General features: G+C 41.4%; 1 protein-coding gene across 2 annotated transcripts in view; it reads left to right on the top strand.

Annotated features, from left to right (window-relative positions):
• Nucleotides 1–18,492, top strand: part of CDKAL1 (CDKAL1 threonylcarbamoyladenosine tRNA methylthiotransferase) — an 871,738-nt gene that overhangs the window by 102,454 nt on the left and 750,792 nt on the right. For both annotated transcript variants that reach the window (XM_073678844.1, XM_073678842.1), the window contains exon 5: nt 5,982–6,066. In XM_073678844.1, coding sequence (XP_073534945.1) covers nt 5,982–6,066 — 85 coding nt within the window. The remainder of the gene's footprint in view (nt 1–5,981; nt 6,067–18,492) is intronic.

The following is an 18,492-nucleotide window of genomic DNA, read 5'->3' on the forward strand; positions in this document are numbered from 1 at the left end:
TAACCCACTCTAGCAAAAACATATACAGCATGGTGCATTTTTCTTTGTAGTAGCTCTCTGTATGGGAAGGTGCAGTCTGCTGCGCTTTCCCGTGCAATTAAGCAAACCATACGCAGGCGCACACCGCCCAGACCGAGGGTGAAAGAACGCAGATTTTGAGCTCTATCTGACGAATGAGGGCTTATGGCAATGTTACAGTATACGTCGGGGAAAGCTCTCAATGTATATTGTAGGCTGAATGCACAGACTCAATGTTCACCTAGCCTTACCCCATGCCGCTCCACGCTGCTTCTCCTCTGCTGCCCCTGCTCATTGTCACATGGCTGCATTGATGATGTCATGATTACTACATCGCATGACTGCTGCAGCCAGTCACTTGCCTCAGCGGTCATGGCAATGTAAATAGCGCGAGACTGCTGAGTCCAGGGTCAAAAGTGTCAGCTCTGGAGCGGGCGAGGGGTAAGTGAGGTCATGTTCCCATGTAATGTAAATGCTGCTTTTTTGTGCATAATTATGCTGCATTTATTCGTTCAGATAAAAGTGGAAGTGATTTCCTAAAAACGAATGCCCACTATACCTTTAGTGGAACGGTTTTGTTTGGTTTCTATGAGGAGCCTGAACCCCTCTACCCCCGAGGGTGGTTTGCACGTTAATGACCAGGCCAATTTTTACAATTCTGTCAGGTAATGAGGTAATAACTCTGGAACGCTTCAACGGATCCCCCTGATTCTGAGCTTGTTTTTTCATGACATATTGTACTTCATGATTGTGGTAAAATTTCTTCGATATCACTTGCGTTTACTTGTGAAAAAATCGGAAATTTGGTGAAAATTTTGCAATTTTCAAACTTTGAACTTTCATGCCCTTAAATGAGAGAGATATGTCACACAAAATACTTAATAAATAACATTTCTTACATGTCTACTTTACATCAGCTTAGTTTTCTAACCAAAATTTTTTTTTTGTTAAGGAGCTATCCGGGTTAAAAGTTGACCAGCGATTTCTCATTTTTCCAACAAAATTTACAAAACCATTTTTTTAGGGACCACATCACATTTGAAGTGACTTTGAGAGGTCTTTATGACAGAAAATACCCAAAAGTAACACCATTCTAAAATCTGCACCCCTCAAGATGCTCAAAACGACATTCAAGAAGTTTATTAACCCTTCACGTGCTTCACAGGAATTTTTGGAATGTGGAAGAAAGAAATGAACATTTAACTTTTTTTACAAAAATAAGAATGATAATAGATTTCCTAAAAAATAAAAAACGTGGCGCTATCTAAGCGTAGTAAGATTTGATCAATTAAAAGGTTATCTATAGGAAATTGCTCACCTGATGCGGTTGTGCAAGCCGAGGCACAACTCCCTCTTGTAGTATCGATGAATTTGCAAAAGACTGCGGCCGACCTGGTGAGGTGGGATTGAATCCTGTGACAGGAGTATCCCACAACGAGGATGCCAAAAGGAAGAACCAGGTGATGGTGCGGTCTTTGCCACCAAGTGAGATCAAGGTGCAACTTCAGGTTGCATTCCCTCATACCTGCATACCTGTTTTTTCACAAAAATGTTACTGTAGACTCCAATTTTTTTATTTTTGCAAGGGTACCCGGAAAAAATTGATCCCAAAATTTGTTGTGCAATTTCTACTGAGCATGCCAATACCTCACATGGTGGGGAAAATTAGCTTGAATAATTAGCGGACGCCATGTTGCATTTGGAGAGCCCCTGATGTGCCTAAACAATGGAAACCCCCCACAAGTGACACAATTTTGGAAACTAGACCCCTCCGGGAACTAATCTAGATGTGTGGTGAGCACCTTGAACCCCCAGGTGCTTCGCAGAAATTTAGAACATTGAGGCGTAAAGATAAAAATTTTCACATTTTTCCCACAAAAATGTTTTTCAGCCCTCAATTTTGCATTTTCATAAGGGTAACAAGAGAAATTGCTCCATACCATTTATTGTGCAATTTCTCCTGAGTAAGCTGATACCCCATATGTGGGGAAAATACAGTGTTTGGGTGCACGGCCGAGTTCAGAAGGGAAGGAGCACTGTGTGACTTTTTGAACGCAAAATTGGCTGAAATTGAGAGCAGACGCCATGTCGCGTTTGGAGAGCCCCTGATGTGCCTAAATAGTGGAAATCCCCCACAAGTGACCCCATTTTGAAAACTAGACCCCTCAAGGATTTTATCAAAGGGGTATTGTGAACATTTTGAACCCAGAGGTACGACCCAGAATTTGATAACATTAGGTCATCATATTGAATAAGTTGTCATTAGTCTTGAGCGCAAGAGCTCGCTACTTGAGTTTGCATCGGGTTCTCGGGTATGCACCATGTATCGTGAGTGCTCGAGTGACATGCTCGAGTCCCCGCCCCCCATGTTTCACTGTTATTAGACACACAAAAAAAAACATGCGGGGATCACTCGTGCATGGCAGGCAATCCCCATGAGTTTTTTTTGGCCGCAAAGCATATGGGCGGAGACTCGAGCACCCATGATACTCTGTGTATACCAGAGCCCCGATGCAAACTCAAGTAGTGAGCACTTGCGCTCAGCACTAGTCTCAATATCGTCATCATTTTTTTCCTTTACTTTTGAAAAAATCCCAACCCTATCCCTAGCACAGCCCTATCCCTAACCCTAGCACAACCCTAACCCTAGCACAACCCTATCCCTAACCCTAGCACAACCCTATCCCTAACCCTAGCACAACCCTATCCCTAACCCTAGCACAACCCTATCCCTAACCCTAGCACAACCCTATCCCTAACCCTAGCACAACCCTATCCCTAACCCTAGCACAACCCTATCCCCAAACCTAGCACAACCCTATCCCCAACCCTAGCACAACCCTATCCCCAACCCTAGCACAACCCTAACCCTAGCACAACCTTATCCCTAGCACAACCCTAACCCTAAAGTTTATTTTTTACGCCTTTCCTCATGCGATATAAGTGATTAGACGACTTTATTCTTTGGGTCGGTGTGATTATAGCGATGCCAGATTCATATCGGATTTTTATGATTGACAGCTGTCACACACTAAAAGACGCTTTTTTTTGCAAAGACTAGTTTTTACATCGCCATATTTTGAGAGCTATAAGTTTTCCATATTTCGGCCGACAGAGTCATGTGACTGCTTGTTTTTTGAGGGACGTGTTGACTTTTTTTATTGGTGCCATATTCAGGCACGTGACATTTTTTTATCTATTTTCTATTCCGATTTTTGGGTGGCAGAATTAACAAAAACCAACAATTCAGGAATTGTTTTTTTTTTTTTTTTTTTATGCCATTCTGCGTGTGTTAAGATTGATAAGACAGCTTTATTCTTTGGTTCAGTACGTTTACAGCAGTATCACACTTATATATTTTTTTATATTTTGGCGCTTTTACACAATAAAAGCTATTTTTATAAAAAAAATAATTTTTGGTATTGCTTTATTCTGAAAGCTATAACTTTTATATTTTTCGGCTGATGAAGCTTTATGGTAGCTTGTTTTTTGCGGGACAAGATGATGTTTTCAGCGGTACCATTTTTATTTACAGTCTTTTTTATCGCGTTTTATTCCATTTTTTGTTTGGCGGTATGATGATAAAGCATCGTTTTTTGCTTCGTTTTATATTTAATTTTTTTACCGTGTTCACTTAAGGGTTTAACTAGTGGGACAGTTTTATAGGTCAGGTCGTTCTGGATGCGGCGATACCAAATACGTGTACTCATATTGATTTTTTTTTTTTTTTTTTCAGAATAATATTTATTTATGGGTACAATATATTTTTCTTTTTTTGGGATTATTTTTTTGATTTTTTTTTTCTTAAATATTTTTACAATTTTTTTTAATTTTGTTTTCACTTTCTGACACTATTTTAACTTTTACACTTTGTCCCACTATGGGACTTTCATTTTTTTTTAACCCAGATCGCTTGCATAGCATAGAAATGCTGCAGCAGCATCTCTATGCTATGCAGCCTGCAGCCCTGCACACACAAATTAAGTAGACCACGCACTGAGCACAATCTACCTAACTTCCTGCTGTCTGGTGACCCGGATGTCATCATGACGACATCGGGTCATCATGACAATCACCGGGACCCGGCTGAGAGAGCGCGGGACGCCGGAGAGTAGTTAAGTAACGGCACTTACCTCCCCTTGCTCCTGGAATGCTGTGATCGACTTCGATCACAGTATTTCAGGGGTTAATGTATCGGGAGCGGTGCTGGATCGCTGCTAGCATATAGCACCGGGTGTCAGCTTGTGTGCGGGCGCGATCACATTCTGCGTAATAGTACGTCCCTGGCCCAATCGGTCCAGGACACAAGGACTTACTATTACCACAAATGTCAGAAAGGGGTTAAAGGGGTTTTCCCACGAACAAAAGTTAATTTTAATCACTAAATCTTGAAATAATAATTTTCATAATTGGATGTGTTTAAATAAAATGTTCCTGTGCTGAGATAATCTTATAAATGTGCTCCTGTTGTGTATTGTGTAATCTGACTTTTGCTTGTGGGACAACCCCTTTAATAAGTGTTTGTAAAACACCATTGCATTTTTAAATTGGGAATATCAGCATTTCTGCATATAAAAAGGTTTAACATGGAGAACCTTATATTTTTCCTTCTGCACTCATAAGGTTACTCAGAATTAAGCTCTCTTTCACTTACAATACATATTCCGCCTGTGGACTTTTGTGTACTTGTAACCTATATGTCTGTTTGGATGCTATTTTACTTGTTTTTGTTTTCCTTAAAGAAACCCTTCAAGAAATAATGTAATCTGCGTCTAATTTTACTGGTACAGACAGTACTACTTCTTTTTGTTCTGGCATATTTCCATAAGAGAGCTTTGATGTAGTCCACGTTCCTCGCATCCAGCGATGTCTGCGAATAGCAGTAAGGTTACCACTATTCACAGGCGCCGGGTAGTGACGACAACGCTCATCATCGCCAGGTCTCGCTGAGCGCACACGGACATGTGCGCAGCCCCATAGATTATAATGCGTCTACGTGTGAAATCCCACCACACGTACTGGAGACATTGACGTGTGAAGGAGGCTTAATGGATAGTGGCACATTCTACTAGGACGTGAAAAGGCAGTGAAGTCACAGGAAGGGGTTAAGGCCTACATGTGATTTTGATACTTACAATATATATATTTAAAGGTTTTTCAAAACTTTGGAAGTTTTCTTCTATTTTAGTGACGTGGTTGTGTGTGAAGGGTGGATGGGTTATTTCAGGAGAACACGCTCGTCTGCTTTGCTGTGTTGGACCGCGTCCAGCTGGTTCTGCACTTAGAATGCTTATATAGATTATTTAGATAACGATCATTTATTTCATCCTGCAGAGGAGGATTTCAAAATTGTTGAACTCGCTGCCCTAATGTCTGCACGAAAGCTTTAGGTTAGGACAGGAAAAACTTAACATTCTACTTTCAGAATTTGTAAATCACTATATCTTTGATCACTATTGCTTTGCATAATATTTGCATGCTGGCTTTTCACAATCTTAGTTTGATTGGCAGTAAACTGAAAAGTGGCATAATTCTACAGAGCCATGTCTTTTGCAAACAGATGTGGGGAGGAAAGGTTTCTGTAAAATGTTGTTTTTTCAATATGAATAATTAACCCACAGTGCAAGTATTTAACAAGGAAATGTTTAAAAGACATATCTACAAAAACATACTACTGAAAAAAGACGCAGTGACTTCAGGGTTCTGTTCATTCTCTGTGACGTGGATGTGGTCACTCTTCAGAACTATAAGAGGCCATTGTGCACCTCTTAGTGTATCAGTGTGTTTGTGAAGTTTATGTCCTTATTGTGGTGCACATCTACAACACTTAGGAGTTCGCTTTCTGTAATAGGAAGGAAGTTATATATTTTGTCATTAATGTCCTTTTTCTTGCTCTGTTTAGTCCCTGCTGAAATATTAAAACATTTTTGCAGTTTATAAAAAAAAATGTTTTCCTCTTGCAGAGCATGCCGAGCAAGCGGATTTGTGGCTACTGAATAGTTGCACTGTGAAAAGTCCAGCTGAAGACCACTTCAGAAACTCCATTAAGTAAGTAATTGTGTTTCTTTAAATAGTTGTAACCTGTGGAGATTGTCAAGCTGAATGTGAATGCCCCCTGTCTCCTATAAAACTTTTGCAATTGAGTGTGATCCCTTTCTCAAGGTGTTCCTTTATGAGTCAGTAGAAGGTGTTCCCATTCTGGTGAGTTCAAACTACTTCTGTATGGCCACCATGTTATACCGCATTTACCCAGTGTCATTGGCTCACCTGTTGAGGTGGGTTCTGTAAGCTTAGGTCAGGGTCAGCAAAAGTGCCCAGGATGCAGAAATGCTCCAGATTTTTTCCACTTCTCCCTGGCAAGAAAAACGCATGCGGATTTTACATGCGTTTTTCCTGCCAGGTAGAAGCGTTTGTCAAGCGTTCTTCACATGCATTTCTGCATGCGGGTTATCAAGCGCTTTTCCAAGCGATTTTAGCATCACTTTGAAAAGTGCTTGACAGCTTGGTCACACTATATAAATCCATGAAACTGGCATGGATTTATATAGTGTGACCAAGTTAATAGTTAAAAAAAAGAATAAAAATGGTAAAAAAACATTATACTCCCCTTCTGATAGCCTCTGTCTTCTCGTCCGGTCTCTTGTATGGCTCGCGGTGGTGTAAAAGGACCTTCCATGACGTCATTTAGTCATGTGACTGGTCACTCGACCGCCGACAGCGGTCCCGTGACCTGTCACATGACTAAATGACGTCATGGAAGGTCTTTTTACACCACCGCGGCCATCGGGGAGCCAGGACGCACAGGAGAGAAGACCGCGGGCCATCAGAAGGTGAGTATAATGTATATTTTTCATTTTAAATTCTTTTTTTAACAGTTACTTTAGTACCCGGGTCTGGAGGAGCGTCTCCTCTTCTCCAGACCCGGGTACCATCCGCACATTGAATCGCTTAATATCCGCATGTGCACATGTAGTCATGCGGATATTTAGCTATTCAATGCAAGTCAATGGCGGCAATTAGGCCTCGTGTCCGCAAAAATAATAGACATGCTGCAGATTTTTCCGCAATGATAATCCGCAGCGGAAATTTCCGCAGCATGTGCACAGCACATGCGGATTATCATTGGGGACCATGGGGCACGTATTACCAAGTGTTTTTTAAGCGTTTTCGCGGCGGAAATTCCACAGCAAAATCGCTTGAAAAACGCATAGTGGGCACGCAGCCAAACAGACCATAGATGATGGCAAATGGTGATATTCCACTGGGCAGGACTTGATGGATGGCACTCTTATTAACAAGGAGGTGGACAACAGGCAGACAAGCTGAGCATAAAGTGTCCGAAGACACTGAGGTAGGAGTGTAGCCATATAGACAAACTATCGCTGGCCGCTCACAGACATCACGTGACCCCCCGCTGACGTCACGACAAGTGAGGCGTGACTCAGCGCTGAGGTCCCCGCGGTGGCTGCTGGGTTGTGGACGTGGTTACCCCCCCCGCTCACACCCAGCATCCACCGCGCGCTTTCCAAATGAATGGGGAGAGGTAGAGCGCGCGGTGGATGCCGGGTGTGACGCAGGGGGTAACCCCGCCCACAGCCTGGCATCTACCGTGGAAGGCAGAAGGCAGACCCCCGGCTGCTGCCAGCACTTGTCGTGACGTCAGCGGATGTCAGAGCCGGCTGCAGCCGGGGGTCATGTGATGCCTGTGAGCGGCCAGTGATAGCGCCACTCACAGGCATTATCTGCAACAGAAGGTATTTGCAAAAAGTCTTAGGGGCCCCGGGGGATACATGGGGGGATATAAAGTAGTGCACAACCCCTTTAAATGACCAAGAGTAAAGATGTCACAGGAGTTCACTGGGCTACTTGACGAACCTGGCGTCACCACTCTGTAGTTTTTACACTTGTAAAAAACTGCACTACTAAAAGCTGCAATGAAGAATGGATCAAGAAAATGCAGAAATATCACATTAAAATGCTTGTGGCTTTCCACATTACTGCACCGTACTGGTACAGGGCACAACACCTTGTGTGTATCCTATGCTTCAAATGCATTGAAAGGGAAGCCCTGCAGCCGCTCAGTAGCAGTCACGTCAGTGCCAGGGCAGCGAACAGTCAGCACTCGGTACACGCTGTAATCAATCACCCCCCCCCCCTACTTACTCCTTGATTGACATCCTGCTTTGCTCATGTGCTGTAGCTTAGTTTGTCAGTCAATAAGCATTTTGTGTAATTACAGCGCGCTCACTGTACGGACCCCAGCATTGGCCAGTGCATTGAAGCAAGCGGTTGCAGGGAGAATAAAACATAATTTTCTCCCTGCAGTCACATTTCCATTTAGCATATTTATAATGGTAGATTACCACTATGACTGCAGGTAATACTATTTGTTTTACTTTCTTCTTTTGATGGATTCCTTTTCAACATTCTTTTGTATTCAGAAAATTTTGGCAATTGTTCACTTTCAAGTGAAAATACAAAATTGCATTAAACTTTCTCAATTCTGCCAGGGTACAACTGAATTGCTGCAGTGAGGAATGAGAGAATTTAGCATTCTGCTGTGCCAGGAAACAACAGATTATGGCAATAAATGATCCAAGTTTCTGTTTTTTTTTTTGTTTGTTTTTTCTTGTTTAATTTTATCCAAAGCATAAATATTGCTATAGAAACTAAACACAATGGAACATTTATATTCTTCCTATTATCATTCAGCTCTTAAATCAAGTTTGTCTGCAATGTTTGGTTAAGAATTTGTGATTTGATTTCTCTTCATGTATTAGATCATTGAGCCAAAAATGTAGTTCTTTCTCAAGCCCTTGGCTGTTTCTTACTGACTGCATTATGGCGAGGTTAATCCATTGGTTCTATACTCATATTAATCCGATTAGTTATTCAGTGTTTCATTGGTCTTTTATCTGTGAAAGTCATTGAACTGTTATGAACAAAATATATATTTGAACAAAATGACATTTTATTTGCTGTGTAGTATTATATTTTCTAAAAAGTTGCTTTTTTTTAGACCATGAAACCAGTGTTCATATAATTTCCACTATTTTGTTTTCTTGCTTGGAAAAACATTTATTATGCTATGATGCTAAAATCAAAATGGTTGCAAGAGGTTCTCTGGGAATCGAAAAAAATTAAATAACAAAAGGAAATGTCATAAGCAAATTCCCAAATACTATTAATTTGCAAATCACAATAGTTTTGTCTAGAGAAGTAATCACAAAAGTATTAAAATGAGTGCTGTCTTGTTACACTAACAGAAAGCTGTTCTAGAATGTTAAAACAAGTGCCTGTGAGTAAGTGCAGTAGAATCTCAACCTCCCCTCCCCCCCTCGTGTGTAGGAAGATGTGCTCCCATTGGATATTCTGATCTAATAGTGGAGATATTACCGGGTGGGCTATTTATATGGATACACCTAAATTAAATGGGAATGGTTGGTGATATCAACTTCCTGTTTGTGGCACATTAGTATATGGGAGAGGGAAAACTTTTCCACATGGGTGGTGACCATGGCGGCCATTTTGAAGTCGGCCATTTTGGTTCCAACTTTATTTTTTTCAATGGAAAGAGGGTCATGTGACACATCACACTTATTGAGAATTTCATAAGAAAAGCAACGGTGTGCTTGGTTTTAACATAACTTTATTCTTTCATGAGTTTTTACAAGTTTATGACCACTTATAAAATGTGTTCAAAGTGCTGCCCGTTGTGTTGGATTGTCAATGCAACCCTCTTCTCCCACTCTTGACACACTGATAGCAACACCGCAGAAGAAATGCTAGCACAGGCTTCCAGTATCCGTTGTTTCAGATGCTGCACATCTCGTATCTTGATGGTATGGGGTGGTATATGGGGTACAAAGATAGTGGGGCCATTCTTCATCAATGGAAACCTCAGTGCCACTGGATAACTGAAATTGCTACATGATGATGTGTTGCCCTCTTTATGCACTGAAGATGGCATGTTCCCTGAGTTTTTCCAACAAGATGGTGCACCACCACATTATGGGTGTCAGGTCCGAGCATTCCTACATGAACAGTTTCCTGGAAAGTGGATTGGTCGTCGTGGGCCGGTTGAATGGCCACCAAGGTCTCCCGATCTGACCCCCTTAGACTTTTATCTTTGGGGTCATCTGAAGGCAATTGTCTATGCTGTGAAGATACGAGATGTGCAGCATCTATAACAACGGATACTGGAAGCCTGTGCTAGCATTTCTTCTGTGGAGACAGTTGAAGACAGTTGCTCTGTCTAGGGTCTTTTCAGACTCTAGCAACATGTAACAAAGGTGGAGAGGTACGCAAACAACCCCGAACAGATGAACCAAGACAATATGATTATGAATATACAAATTTATTTTTTATTAAAAAACATACAAGTAAGGTGAATGAATAACATACAAGGGGATACACAAGTGGACATCCCTGGAGCACACGGCCAAAGCATTATGTACACCACACAATCTTGTGTACAACGGTATATAGAGTAAATGAAGTAATAATTATAATAGGGACATGTTCCTGTCTAGGGTCCTCATATAATTCCGGTCACTAAGAATCTATGTATATGCATCCTAGTGCCTACCCATACCAGGCATAGATAAATTACCTGAATAATGTAGGGACCGCTGTGTAGAAATAGACGCCAGTGCTCCAACCCCGACGCACGTTTTGGCGAAGCCTTTCTCAAGGGATGTACAACACAAGTGAAGAGAGGGTCATATATATATAGGGCAAACACACCTATAGGACCTGCTAGAGTGTGTCATGTGACATCGCTAATCACATGATGATCAGCTGAACCCCTTCACGACCGATGCCTTTGATGCAGGCTCTGGCGCTGAGGCTGCATCTTTCCCTGCACATGACAGCTGACCTACTTAGCTGTCATGTGCCTTTAACACCCGCTGGTGGATCGCTGATCCACCCGTGGCTGTTAACCAGTTAAATGCTGCTGTCAGTCTCTGACAGTGGCATTTAACATGCGCTGGCTGGAAGTGCGTCACAAGACCCGCTCATGGACACCCATGTTGCGTGATTGCGGGGCAGCGATGGGTTGTCATGACTACTGGGGTTCTGCAAAAGACCCCCGTGCCTGTCATTGTAAACTTCCTATGAACTCTGGCCCATGGAGATCATGATTTCTGCTACATATAGCGGGGCTGAAGCACTGCTTTGTGTAGCACAGACGGATCAGATGATCGAAGCTTCAAGTCTCCTGAGGGGACTATTAAAGCAAGTAAAAAAAAAATAAAAAGTTTTTAAAAATTATAAAAAGAAACTAGCTCAAATCACCCCCTTTTGCCCCATTCAAAATTTAACAATTAAAAAAAGTGAATATCCCTATTTGGTATTGCTGCATTCAGAAATTTCCGATCTATCAAAATATAAAGTAAATTAATCTGATCAGTAAATGGTGTAACGAGAAAAAAAATCGAAACCCCAGAATTATTTTTTTTTTGGCCGCTGCAACATTGCAATAACTGGTGATAAAAACATCGTATCTACCCCAAAATGGTATCAATAAAAACATTAGCTCAGAGTGCAAAAAATAAGCCCTCACCCAGCCCCAAATCCTGAAAAGTGGAGACTCTACGGGTCGTGGAAAATGGCGACATAAGCTAATTTTTATTTCTTACAAATTTCACACTTCTTTTCACCACTTAAAGAAAAAAGAACCTATACATACATATTTGGTATCTGTGAACTCGTAATGACCTGGAGAATCATATTGGCAGGTCAGTTGGTGAATATGGTAAAAAAAAAAAAAAAATAATTGTGGAATTGCACTTTTTCCCCCAGTTTTACAGTAGGCGATAATGTAAAATTAATGGTGTCATTCAAAAGTACAACTTGTCCTGCAAAAAATAAGCCCTCATACCGCTATATTGATGGGAAAATAAAAAAAGTTATGGCTCTTGGAAGAAGGGAAGGGAAAAACCGAAAATCGCCCGGTGGTGAAGGGTTATAGAAAAACAAAGCAGCCATACTGACATATTGCCTATTTTATAACACAGTAAACTAAAGCCTCATTCAGACCTCCAATATTTAATTTTGAGAACACAGAATGTGCTGGATGTAATTTTCATCTGTTCTTGGACCATGTGTCAGTTTTGCCAGCCGTGTAGCATCCTTTTTTTATTTTTTTTTCCTGTTCTGAAAAAAGTTCAAACTACAGCTACTCCTATTTGGAGTTCAGGGGGCATCTTAGTGCCATCTGTGTCTTTTTTTCCCCTTAACTTGAATGGGCAAGTCTGAACTGCAAATTTGATTAAAAAAAAAAAAAATGGACGTCTCTATTTTTTTTTTTTTTAAACAATTTGTCCACAAAAGAAAAAACTAACTTGTGAACATACCTGTCGACTACAATTGGTTGCGTGTTCTAGCTGTGAAAATCCCAGAACACTTACACGACACACCAATGTGTTGATAGGGCCTTATTCAGATTTGAATACTTTCCTGTATGGATCCCAGTTTCTCTTTTGGAAACACATTATTAAAAAAATCACTTCTTTGTGTTGGAATAATTTAGATTGTCGCTATCGCTATGTCCTTGAACCTGATCCCAGTTCTTCAAAACAATGACGTTTACACTTGATGAAGAAAGAAAGAAGTCTTTACCCATTAACACACATGTGGAACTGCAGCATATGATATTTTTACCAAAGCAAGCCTTAATAGGTCTCTTATTGATATAACTTTGTATCCCAGTAACCCCAGTAACTTTCAGCTTGAATATTAGAAAATGGAAAGTTATTAAAGCTCTTAAGATATGAGCTATTGTGCTGTGTATAAGTGCTTACATGAAGTGCCAGCCTTGTGCACTCGCTGACTGTGGAAATTGTGTCCAGCTGTTGAGGTTTTAAAAGAGTGGGAGCGAGCAGATAGTGCCGTGTACATTAGTATTGATATAATGGCCGAGAACTCGCTGTTCCAGGCTGCATCTTTTATCTCTCTCACAATAGAAAGAACTTCCACAAGAACCTCCTGAATAACGTACAGCAGACTCTTTTGCCAAAATGCATTTTCAGGGAGCAGCCACAGGTTGTTGATTTTTTTTTTGTCATTGTGCCATCATTTGTTCAGTTCCTTTTACATCTTTCTTGTCATTTAGTGGGTAGCCGTCTAAATGGATTTGTTCTGTTCAAGCACTTGATGGTTTTAAAAAGCTGAAAAACTTTGCAAACTAGTTATTTTCTGACTTTCCATCACGGAGTCTCCTATAGAATAGCATTGGCTGTTTATGAATAGTAAAGACAATTTCTCCATGAAGGTAGTGTAGTGAAAGGAGAAGGCTAGCCTATATGCCTAGACATTTGCTGACTCTGTCTACAGAAACTAGTCAACCACTTTTCAGAAGCGCTCAATAGCCACATAACTTAACATTTGGCTGTGTTAAGATTACCTCTTATCCCTTTATAATCATTGTTTGTTTGTTATTGCTTCTATAGGTTCATGATGCTTTGCATTTTATGGACATGTGGTACTAAGTCTCAGCATGGAGTTTGTAAACGGTTTCCTAAACCATAGGTGAATCGTCCAACCACTCAATATTTTCGCTAGTGAATGATCTGAAATGACATTGCTAGCAAAAATGTTGCTGCTCAGAGGATTGACCCTTTGCTTGTTGTATCCATTGTTTGGCTTCCAAAACTGCCTTTTCAGGTTCACAGCCGCTATCTACTGGAATTTGTTAATGGTCTGAACTTATGAAGCGTCTCGATTTTTCTGTAACATGTTAGATCAGTTTGATTTTGAATTTCCACCAATATCCTCAATCCCAGTAAGTGATTCATATTAGATTATATTAGATCAGAGGTGGGAAGTTAATTTTCCCAAGGGGCCACATGAGAGACCGAGACTGTTGTGGCGGGCCTAACCAATAGGCTAAAATTAATTATACTCAATATGAATACTAGCATATTAATTATAATGATTTTATATTAATTTTGGCACGTAATATTCAGCAGAATTAACTATGTTGAAATCCTTTATACCATATAAGCCTGCACCCAGTCCCCCTATATGCCGTATGAATCCAACATAGCTCCCTATATATCTTAAGAACCCCCACATAGCCTCCTATATACAGTATGAGCCACCATATAGCCTCCTATATACAGCATGTGCCCCACATAGCCTCTTGTATACAGCATGTGCCCCACATAGCCTCTTGTATACAGCATGTGCCCCACATAGCCTCTTGTATACAGCATGTGCCCCACATAGCCTCTTGTATACAGCATGTGCCCCACATAGCCTCTTGTATACAGCATGTGCCCCACATAGCCTCTTGTATACAGCATGTGCCCCACATAGCCTCTGGTATACTGCATGTGCCCCACATAGCCTCTCAATATGCAGCATGTGCCCCACATAGCCTCTCGATATGCAGCATGTGCCCCACATAGCCTCCCATAGCCCCCCTATTTACATACAAATATCCCATACACATGAAAAATAAAACAACACATACTCAACTTGCTCCTGTTCCCACATTTCTCTGTTCTTGTCTTAGCAGCAGCACGATGAAGTGACGTCATCGCATCTGTGGTCTCGCATGCTAATTGGTGGAAGATGAAGCCGGCACCCTGTCCTCCCCAAATGTATTCACCGCTGTCTGCATCTCTAGGATACGGAGAGCAGTGACAGTGAGCGACAGATGGACAGCAGGGCGGGGGAGGGCATGGTGCGGGCCGTGGTCCACTATTTCAGTCCTTTGGCTTTCTCGGTCTGTGGGCTGTACTGTAACAGCTGCACTTTTCCCAGGTCTGTATTAGATATATAAATATAATGCAGTCATGTTACAGCTGAGAGCAGAAGAAACTTTAATCCCTTTACCCCCGAAGGCTGTTTGCACGTTAATGACCAGGCCAATTTTTACAAATTCTGACAAGTGTCACTTTATGAGGTAATAACTATGGAACACTTTAACGGATCCCACTGATTCTGAGATTGGATTCTAAGATTGTTTTTTCGTGACATATTGTACTTCATAATAGTGGTAACATTTCTTCTATAAGACTTGCGTTTACTTGTAAAAAAAAATGGAAATTTGACCAAAATTTTGAAAATTTAGCAATTTTCAAACTTTGAATATCATGCCCTTAAATCAGAGAGATATGTCACACAAAATACTTAATAAATAACATTTCCCACATGTCTACTTTACATCAGCACAATTTTGGAACCAAAATTTTTTTTTGTTTGGAACTTATAAGGCTATGTGCCCACTTTGCGGAAATGAAGCAGAAAATTTCTGCTTCATTTCCGCATGTCCTCTCCCGGAAAAAACGCATGCGGAATTCCGCACACGTTTATCGCGCGTTTTTCATGCATTTTCGACATGCGGAATTGCCTTGCGTTTTTTCATGCATTGAATAAGGCAATTCCGCATGCGGAAACGCAAAATTGATGAACATGCTGCGGATTTTTGAACGCAGCATGGGCATAGAACTTGCGGATTCTCATTGGGAACCATGGGTTGCGGATTTACAAGCGTTTTACAAGCTTTTCCGCTGCGGAAAATGCGCATCAAAAACGCTTGTAATCCGCAACGCGGGCACGCAGCCTAAGGGTTAAAAGTTGACCAGCGATTTCTCATTTTTCCAACAAAATTTACAAAACCATTTTTTTAGGGACCACATCACATTTGAAGTGACTTTGACGGATCTATATGACAGAAAATACCCAAAAGTAACACCATTCTAAAATCTGCACCCCTCAAGGTGCTCAAAACTACATTCAAGAAGTTTATTAACCCTTCACTTGCTTCACAGGAACTGAAGCAACGTGGAAGGAAAAAATTAACATTTAACTTTTTTTGCAAAAGGTTTACTTCAGACCCAATTTTTTTATTTTCGCAAGGGTAACGAGAGAAAATGGACCACAAAATTTGTTGTGCAATTTCTTCTGAGCACGCCGATACCCCATATGTGGGGGGAAACCACTGTTTGGGCGCATGGCAGAGTTCGGAAGGAAAGGAGCACTATTTGACTTTTTGAATGTAAAATTTGCTTGAATAAATAGCGGACACCATGTCGCTTTTGGGGAGCCCCTCATGTGCCTAAACAGTGGAAACCCCCCCACAAGTGACACAATTTTGGAAGCTAGACCCCTCAGGGAACTTATCTAGATGTGTGGTGAATACCTCGAACCCCCAGGTGCTTCACAGAAGTTTATAAAGTAGAGCCGTGAAATTAAGGAATAATTTTTTTTTTTCACAAAAATGTACTTTTAGCCCCAATTTCTTTATTTTCACAAGGGTAACAGGAGAAAATGGACCCCAAAATTTGTTGTGCAATTGCTCCTAAGACTTTGATGGAATGGTCTGCGGGTGTTATGGTGCATTTTGAGAGCCCCTTATGTGCCTAAACAGTGGAAAACCCCGACAAGTTACCCCATTTTGGAAACTACACCCCTCAAGGATTTTATCCAGGGGTATAGTGATCATTTTGAACCCACAGGTACTACACAGAATTTGATAACATTAGGTCGGCATACTGAAAATTAATTTTTTTTTCACGAAAATGTAGTTTTAGCCCCAAATTTGTAATTTTTGCTGTGGATAATAGAAGAAAATGGACCCCATAATTTATTATGCTATTTCTCCCGAACGCGTTGATGCCCCGTATGTCGTCAGAAATTACTGTTAGACCACACGTCAGGGCTGAGAAGGAAGGAGCACTATTTGGCTTTTGGAGCATAGATTTTAGTAGAATAGTTTGTGGGCGACATTTTCGGAGCCCCTAAGGTGCCAGAACTGCAGGAAAAACCCCAAAAGTGACCCCATTGTGGAAATTACACATCTCAATGAATTAATCTACTGCTGCAGTGACTATTGTGACATCCACGCCAGGCTTTATTCTGGAGAATTCCAAATATGCCAGTTTAGTGCCCATACATTGTGCCCCCATAAAGTGTAGTGCCCCATATATTGTAGCTCCCCCATGCATATTTCCTGGTGACACACACCCCGTAAATTAAATGCTCTCCTCGCTGCAATAATGACAAACATGTGGCCACTTACTGCGGTTTAGGCACAGTGGGGCACAGAAGGAGAGGTGCATTTGGATTTGGGAGCGCAGAATTAACTGTATTTTATTTGAGGGGGCGGGAGCCATGTCGCTTTTCTGGAGTCTTTGTTCTACCAGTAATGTGGGACTCCCCAAAGTCCCAGGAACAGATGACGGATCTGAGAGTGTTGAGGAGAGGCATAGGATCAAATACTTAATTAACCTCAAGACATAAGAGATTGAGAGAAAATACCCACACAGTGTATTATTTCACCTTACATAAGCTTGTTTAGATCAAAAGATGGCTGTATTTCCTGTTCCATCACACCATGCTCTGTTATGCAAAATGGCAACTGGACCTATGACTACATCCTGTTGTACATGTGGCAAAGGTGGAGACTTTATTTATGACTACATCCTGTCATACAAGGAAGTTCTGGGAGGAAGCTGAATTCTATAGAACGACTAACCACACAGAGAGACACATCGCTTGGAGACACCCATTTTGATGACCTCATGGACCAACCCACCCTGATGACCTCATGGATCTGCCCATGGACTAATCAATCAATACTTCTGGTTACTCCCATTCTGGGGCTAAGCGAGCCCATATACAGAGTTTATATGAGTCTGTGTTCGAGTTGAATAAAGGACACTTGGAGCTGTGCCATAGCTGATCAAGGAGAGCTTACATCCTACTTTGTGTGTCTGATGTTATTCTTTCTTGCATGCACTTGATCATATTCATTAGGCCAGGAGCAGGCAACTAGTGAACATATCAAACTGTTCACCCTAACAAGAGGGGGCTGGTTTTGTGTGGGATAAATTAGGGGGTTTATTGGTAACATTTTGGAGTACATAATTTTTGATTGCTTCCAGAATAAAACTGGATCGCGAGTCTACGCTGAGCACTTACAACGGGGTTTCCGTGTAAATCCCACAAAAATGCGATTCAGACGAAACCCCAACGGAACCACTCACCACAAAGAAGCAGATGGAGACACTTTGGAGTCCGTTTGATGTCTGCTCCGGTGGTCTCCATCTTTTTAGGCCTGCACAGATCTGTGGTCGTCCACACTTGTGTGCTAAAAAAAAGCCTAAAATGATGGTATGCCGCCGGAACAGAGACCAGTCCAAAGGGACTCCATCGGCCTCATAAGTGAGTGACTCCATCTGGGTTTTTTGTCTGAATTGCGGTTTTGGTGAATTTACACGGAAACCCCGACATAAGCGACCAGCAGAGAGCGCAGGATAAACGTGAGCCGAGCCTTATTCTGATTTTTTTGGAGGCAGAATGAAGAAATAGACAGCAGTACCAGAATAGTTCTTATTTTTATTTTTTCGCAGTTCAGCGTGCGGTATAAGTGATAAGGCGGATTTATTCTTTGGGTCGTTGCGATTACAGCGGTACCAGATTTGTATGGGTTTTTCTTTAGGTTTTGCTGCCATCACACAT

Source organism: Phyllobates terribilis, unplaced genomic scaffold, assembly GCF_046119375.1.
Source record: "Phyllobates terribilis strain yellow unplaced genomic scaffold, ASM4611937v1 Scaffold_4__5_contigs__length_816908805, whole genome shotgun sequence".
Lineage (NCBI taxonomy): Eukaryota > Metazoa > Chordata > Amphibia > Anura > Dendrobatidae > Phyllobates > Phyllobates terribilis.